General features: G+C 40.4%; 1 protein-coding gene across 1 annotated transcript in view; it reads left to right on the top strand.

Moving 5' to 3' along the window:
- Positions 1–1,630: 1,630 nt before the first annotated feature.
- Positions 1,631–8,059, top strand: part of SH3BGRL2 (SH3 domain binding glutamate rich protein like 2) — a 55,861-nt gene continuing 49,432 nt past the window's right edge. The window contains exon 1 of the mRNA XM_006926362.3: positions 1,631–1,883. Within this exon, the coding sequence (XP_006926424.1) occupies positions 1,839–1,883 (45 nt within the window). The 5' untranslated portion in view covers positions 1,631–1,838. The remainder of the gene's footprint in view (positions 1,884–8,059) is intronic.

Raw genomic sequence — 8,059 nt, 5'->3', positions numbered from 1 at the left:
TTCCTTCTGAAGCAAAATCAACTCCTTGCTGTTCTCACATACTCTGCATATTCTCACCTATCTGCCAGCAGAAATTCTACTCATCTTTAAAGTCTCTCCAAAAAGGTCACTTTCCCTCTCTTTCTTCTATATCCACACAACACTCTATTGGTACAGTGTTTCTTGTTCTGTTGCTATTTCTGTACCTTTTTCTTTTGCAGATAATAGGTGCTCTGCTGACTGAGAAAATGACTTATTCAACTTTCATCTACTTGGGTACCTTTCAGAGACTAGACTATGAGTCCCTATTTGTTGAGTTTAACTATATCTTCAACTGAATAATTTCAAAATGAAGAAAATGTTGATTTTTATAAAGTTGCAATTATACAAGAAACTAGTATCTACCTTTAAGAAAATTATGTTAAGTTTTATAAATATTCATTTCATGATATTCATATTATGGTAGCCAATTTAAAATACACTTGCAGAAAGATGGTAATTACAGCAAAACATATTTAAAATTATTGAATACTAAGAAGAAATAAGGCTCATTAAAGTTGTATCTTTTGTTATTGTATTAAAGTAAAAGGAAATACTACAGAAATAACAATAGGAAAGGTTATAAACTTGAAATAGTCAAGTTTTAAAAAGCAAATGCTCCAAAATGATTATTTGTGTAAGAGTTTTCCAAAAGCCAGAAACCTCATCATGTAATTTCTTTCTTTCTAGAACTATTAATTAACATTGTTCCCAGAACTCTGCTAAACTCCCCTGCTGAAAGGAAGAAAGTAAATACAGTACTGAAGGGAAAACTGGTTCATTTCCACGAAACTGTGAGAAGCTTGCTATTTTGTAACACAGAAGCACTTGCTAAAGAACAATTCCTAAACTATTAGCAACGACATAAAAGCTTCCTCTTGGGATACTACGCTGGAATGTGCAGCAGGACTGAAAAAAGCACAGATTTGGCTCAACTGTAAATATTAGGTGCAGAGGCAAAGCTATTGTGTGAGGTAGAGGGTGGGGTGGGTGGGGTCCCGATTCCCAAAGTTGATATAAGGATTCTGATTTCGCTCGGTATTTATTTTTACTGCAATTGCAGTTTTGCTAAAAAAATAAAGTATCGGTTGTGATCTCATCTGGGTTTCTAATTTTCAATGTCTACAGAAAAAGAAAACCTCTCATTTATCTAAAAGAATCATCTTTCTCCAATCTCCACAGTCGCTGGGAAAAGAGAGGCGCGCCGTGCTCCACTGCCCGCCCAGGGAGAGCCGGACCCACCCCAACCCGCCGGCCACAGATCGCTGAGGCTTGCCCAACTCAGACGCCCCTAAGACGATCGTGTCTGTTGGCGTTTCTGGGTGGGGATGCTCCAAAACCAGAAAACCACAACGCAGAACCTAAGCTTGGACTTCGAACCAAGCCCTTTTGCCTAGTTTTCTTTTTCCTCGTCTCGCTGGCAACCTCGCCTCCCCTAGTCATAGCCTTTCCCCCTCCTCGGGCTCCCTTCCAGCCAGCCACCTGCGCGCGTACGGCATTGACGCGCAATAAGCAGGCAACCTGAAGGCGCTCAGTCCACCAGCTACTCCACAGACCGACCGAAACTACAACTCCCATCATGCCCCGCGCCAGCTCCCCTCCCATCCCCCAATCGCCGCTTAGCCAACTCCCTCGGCCGGCGGCCGGGAGGCGCTGAGCTTTTATCACGGACCCGGCGAGAGGGATCCAGATCCGGGCGATCTTACCCGAAGGGAGCGCTGTGCCCGGTGCGGCCGCTGTTCTCAGCTGAGTTCTGCCTCCGCGTCTGTGCCAGCCTAGAGCCGGCAGGGGCAGACGGTGCGTCCCAGCACGGCGAGAGGATGGTCATCCGCGTGTTCATCGCCTCCTCCTCCGGCTTCGTGGCGGTGAGCGCGGCGGGGACCGGCCGCGAGACGGGGTCGGGATCGAGTGTGCGGGGGTAGGGGGCGCCGGGCGCGTGTCCCGCGGGCGCCGCGCTGCGCTCGCCCTTGAGCGTCTCGGCGCGCCGCACGTCCGGCCGCGCGAGCCGGCGCCCGGCAGGTGATCCATCACACTTAGACAACAATGAAAAGGGCGGGAGCAAAGGTGGGTGGGGGACTCCGGGATCGCCCACAAGCCCACCCTGCGCCGCCCGAGAGCGAGACAGCTCGGGAACCCCCCAGCTCCAGTTGTGTGGCTTAGGAATTTGGGGAAGGGGTGGTCCAAGAACTTCGGGGGTTCCGCTTTCCTTGGTGTTAATTCTTCCCGATTTGGGACGTTCAGCCTGGTTATGTATGTTCGGGAGCCTTTTCGCGTGCTTGATTTGCTATCTTACCTCTTGAATGAAACAAATTTAAGTGGGAATTGCTCCCCACCCTCCCTTCCCCACCAACTACATTTCTTTAGTTTTATACCTGCGCTAAGAAAACGGTAAACCAGGTTTTTCCTGTCGTGCCAGGATTTTGTTTGCTTTGTCTTTTTTATTTATTTATTTATTTTTGCCTCCGGTGCTATAAATATCTTTACATATTTATGTAAATGTTTGTCTTTAGTTTCCCCTTGTAATGTGGTTAAATTGATCTTTGGGGCATATAAAATTGTTGTCTCTTTGATTATTTTAACCCCCCACCCCTTTTTTTTGGTCGATATTCTTGAATGTTTTTAGGAAGAATTTTTTTTTTTAGAGATAAGTTAAATAGCTATATGTCAGACTTCAAGGAAAATTCAGAAGTATACTTGATAGCCAACTTGAGTAAGACAGGTGGTGAAATGTTTTACATTAAGACTGGTTTCCTTAGCTAAGAGTTAAACTATAGTTTTAAGAGGCTCTTTAATGAGATATGTAATCAAATACATCAAAAAGTGTAATATGAATTGCTTAAAATTTGGTATGGCTGTTGCCTGCCCAGCAACTCAACTGTATCGTCCCCAAATTTGTTTCCGAAGCAGGTGGGATGGAGGATGGAATAAAATATTCTTTGTAAATCCTTATAAACCATTAAAGCTTTTTATTTAAAAAGAAATCAACACTGTAGTACAAAAAAAAAAAAAAGCCTCTCTTTTGCATTAGGAACAATAGATGGAGAACACCAACTTATCTTTATATGCAGGCATGCTCTCCTCCCAGACCCCTGATAGTTTTGGTTACTTCTAGTTTTTTGTGGTTGCTTAGTCAACCTGCCTTTTATAGACTTCTCTACTGAAGCTACACTTCATGTGTTTGGAGACCCATACTGTTTTGTGGATTTTTTTCAAATGCATTCCTTCATGAGAATGCTACGAAGCTTTAGGTTTCACCACCAACTTACATGCTTCAATAATTGTTCCAGTAGCATTTTATTGATTGTGCAAGGGATGCTTTATATTAAGAAGTCTAGGCTGTGCTGGACAAATCAGAGTCAAAACTTGAAGTAATTACTTGGCTTATCCTGTCAGTAGGTAGTATATCAAGTTAGTTCTGCAACCTTTCATCACTGTTTCCTCAATTCCATTAACAATTAGATGCCTTTTTAATTTTTAAATTTAATGTTATGTGTTTCACATATGAAGCTAGGCTTAAGAGACGTGAGTTTATCTTCTGTAGAATGAAGGATGGTGGTGAGTAACTCAGAATTGTGCTCTAGCTTTGACTTCATCAGTTGGGTAAATGCAGATGAATCCTCGTAACAGTTTCTTTTACTTTAGCAATATATATTTTAGCTTTAAAATGAATTTGTTTTTTCCTTCAGTGTTTTACTGTGATTTCTCAGGTCTCTTCACTTCCCACCTGGTAGTGTGTGTTCTCACGTGGTTTGATCTGAGCTGGAAGACATACTTTGTTATCACATACGTGTAGCCTAGAAACACTAGGTACTTTAATGGACCCAATCTTTTCATGTCTCAATCAGTCCTCAGTCATTGAGTCTTTCCAATATCTCCTATATCAGTACAGTTTTTCTGTAATTATGTATTACTAAAGTATGGCAACTTTATGTTTACATGCAGGAATAATGATTTCCAAAAGATAATGAAATTGTTTAGGTCAACCATTGGGCTGGGGAGGCTAATGGGTCTTATAGCATTAAGCTATATTAAGGTTTGGTGGCATAACTGTAATGTTTTCCTTTTATTAGTGTTGTCTTGACCATTGGCACTGTTTTTTTTTTGGTGATGAACCATGACCAGCCAGTGCATGGAAGAACAAATAATTTTATTCTCAAGTCAGTTTGATTTTAGCTGAAATTTATTAAACCTCAAGGAAGGAATGTGACTAGAATTTGACTTAGCTAAATAAGTCCCAGAATTTTCCAAAAAGGTGCTCTGCCTCAATCAGCAATAGATTAAAACAATCTATTTAGAGTAAAAGTCCTCATATCTTGTACTGATTTCCCTGAACTCTCTGGCTTCATCACAGAAGCTAGTAGTTGGAATAATTGACACCGAAGTGTGATTGCCCTTTTATCTACCCCAGCTCCAGGTAAAATCTGCTTTTACTAGGAGATGAAAGTGATGCCGCATTATAATCTATGGATACCTGAAAAATCAGATTTGCTATGCAGCTGATAATGTTGCTGTCATTCATATTTTAGTGAAGGACATTTTATTTCAGTCTTAAGAAAATAGTACATTCATAGAAGTGCCATTTAATAATATAATTTATTCTGGTTGTACACTTGGAAGGGGAGGTCTCAGTAACTTTATCCAGGAAATGTATTAATATGAATTTTTAATTTAAAAATATTGAAATCAGTCAATTACTTCATTCATTCAATAAGTATTTTCTAAGTATTGGCTGCTTAGCCAGCTTTGTCCTTGGTTTTGTGGGGAACTGGAGGAAATTTGAGGGTGTGGTCTCTGTCCTTCAGAAATTCAGGTGAAGACCAGGTGGGGAGATAAGATAGGAAAAGTGAAACCACCAGTAATAAAGTATAGTCCAAGGACACATGCCACTTTCAGGAACATTCTTACCAGAGATAGAAATAATATAGGCAGCAGAGGGATGCATTGCAGGATGTCAGATAAGGAGGAAATGTGCCAGAAATCATGAAATATGCATGTGGGAGCCTTAGGCAGATGGCAGGGAGAGGGATTGAGTTAGATTTGGAGCCTGGGAGAGAGTGCATGAGCCCACCTTGTCGAGGCTGGAAAGGGAGGCACTTTGGGAGATAGCAGGCAGCAGAGGTCCCTGTGGACTTCTTTTGAAGACAGGGTAGACTCTAAGTCCTTAAAAGAAGCTCATGATAACAAACTCCACAGTGCTCAGCATTTCAGAGATGCCTTCTTCTGTATCTGCAGCTTGCATGCTCTCTAGAGGCTTTTGTCCCCAGGGAACAAAATGCTCTCTGGCAGGGAAGGACCCTCCTATGTGATTTCAGAAAATCTCCTCCCTACTTCCTTACTTGCCTTGACTAAAATTTCTCAAAAAAATAAATAAATAAATAAACTCCTTCACTCTTCGTTAAAGTTCATGAGCTCAGTTTTTAGAACTGGAAGAAAACCTAAAGAGAATTCTAGTGAAGTCTAACTACCTAATTTCACATAGGAGGACATAGAGATTCAGCGGTTTGCCCTGAGGTCATTTATGTCAGTGCAGAGCTGAGGGTTAAATGGAAGCCACCTCTCCTGACTCCTGAATGTATTTATTCATGCGTTCATTCAACAGTGCATTCATTCATGCATGGATTGATTCTTGCATTCATCAGTCATTGAAAATCTCTTAAATACAGGCTCTGTGTTAAGTGCTGTTAGGTGCTAGGTATATGTGATGGTCAGGAGAACAGATTTAGACTCCAGCCTCATGGCAGATATCAGTGCTGAACTCTCAAAGAGTTGGAATGCAAACTGTTTAATCAAGGAGAATGAGGGACTGATGGGGCTTGAGGGATGTTTCCATGGAGCGGGGTGAAATGAGCTAGATAGCCGTATATCCCCAGATGTTGGAGTGGGACCTTCACTGGGAGCAAAAGTTACAGAGAAATTGGAAGCAAATTGGAATACGTGGAGCTGTGTCCAGGGCTGCAGCTATGATCAAGTAAGGGCGAGGCTGGCCAGAGAACACATAGGAATTATGCTCTTTGTAACTGTAGAAGGCATACCCAACTGCGTTGCATGACATAACTATTTTAAACATGCCGTGGACAGTTAAGCAGTTACATCTTCACAGAATGTATTCAGTGAAACTTTACTGTGTGATGATGCCTCTAAAAGGAGTTCAAGGCAATTAAAGTCAGGATGTGACCATGTTAACAGATTGGGCATTACTTCCTAAGTGATTCTAATGCCAGAAAGAGCTAGTGAGGGTAAGCCTGGGCTCATTAGCATCTTTAACTCATTGAGTCTTCAGAGTCACATGGCAAGGCAGTTACTTATTCCCATTTTACAGATGAAGAGGTTGAATTTAACTGACCTGATGAAATCATATGCAGTAGATGGTGAGACTGAGTCAAACTCTGGAGGGCAGCTGACTTCAAAGCTTCTAGAGCAGAAGTACACTGGGCACTGTGGCACATCGGTACTAGAAACATTCAATATCCTGCAATGGGCTGGACAGTCCCCTGTATGAACCACCTTATGCAAAATGTGAGTGGTACTCCTGATGAGAACCACTGGTGAAGGGCATTGGCAAGGGAGGGTGTGGAGTGAGGTTAGGGAAGGGGTGGGAGCATACATGAAATGATTAGGGGAAGAAGAAATAAGTTGCAGGCACAAGGACGAGAATGTGATTGTAAGGGGCCATCAGGCAGGGAAGGCACGTGCATTAGTTTCCTAAGAGCTGCCATTAAAGTACCAAAAACTGAGGGTGAGGGGCAGGGTGATTAAACAACAGAAACTTGTCTCACAGTTCTGCTAGAAGTCGAGATCAGGATGTCAACAAGGTTGCTACTTCCTGAGCGCTGTGCTGGAGACTCTTGTTCCATACCTCTCCTATCTTCTCATGGTTTGCTAGCAATTTTGGGGGTTCCTTGGTATGTAGATATGTCACCTTGATATCTGCTTATACGTTCACATGATATATGATTTCATCAGGTCATTTAACTTCAGCCTCTTCATCTGTAAAAGGGGAATAAATATCTTGTTGTGTGTGTATCTGTCACTATGTCCAAATTTCCCTTTTTTTTTTATAAGGACACAGTCATATTGAATTAGTGCCCACCCTATGGACTTCATCTTAACTTGATCATCTACGAAGACCCTATCTCCAAATAAAGTCACATTTATAATTACTGGAAGTTAGGACTTTAGTATCTTTTGGGGACACAATTTGACTCATAACAGCATGCAATATGAAAGTTGAAATAGAAAGACTAATTGATGTATTTCCCCCTTTAATTGGAGAGACTATGGGCAAATTTCCTGTATCTTAAACAGCTAGATATATGGAATTATATAGATTTGTAGCCAATATATAAGGTTTGTTGCTAGAAATGGAGATTTTTCAATATCCCAAATGAAACCCTGACCTCAGTTTTTCTAGTTCATTTTACTATTCCCCAAATTTGATATTTTCTATTCTACAATGATATTTTAAACTTGTAAATATAGATGTAATCAAGGTCATGGTTCCTTTATGAAACTAGGGGTTTTTCACCCATTTGTTTTAGGACATTTTCAATAAACATTTCTGTCTATTTGAGGAAATGAAATTTTGACAAATATTTATAATATGAAGTATAAGGTGGTTTCCACATTGCAGGAATATAAGAATTCCTGAGCATTTATTTTTTTATGTTTTTCAACTTTTTTGATCAAAAATAGAAAAGGAAAACAACTATAGTGGGAAAAAGAAACCTCAACAATTCCATAGGAAGTAGTGTGAGATACTAACTCTAAAAAAATTTCTTCTTTAGATCTTTTAATGTTTAATTTATAACAAGTTCAGGAATGAATTTTTTCGGTAAAGTTAGAAACAAGTGACAGAATAGAAAAAGTCTAGCTTCTTAATGAATTTTTCACTTTAAAAAATAAAAATTAGCATGACTTACTGATCATTATATATGAAAGTTTAAGATACTTCATTTTGAAATGCAGATTTTAAGAAAATAGGATGAAGAAATTATTGTTTAGTTGCTAAATGTCAATTTTTTTAAAAAGTTACTCTCCAAAC

The sequence above is a fragment of the Pteropus alecto genome, unplaced genomic scaffold, assembly GCF_000325575.1.
Source record: "Pteropus alecto unplaced genomic scaffold, ASM32557v1 scaffold7, whole genome shotgun sequence".
NCBI classification, from domain to species: domain Eukaryota; kingdom Metazoa; phylum Chordata; class Mammalia; order Chiroptera; family Pteropodidae; genus Pteropus; species Pteropus alecto.
This window is presented reverse-complemented; position numbering and strand designations above follow the sequence as displayed.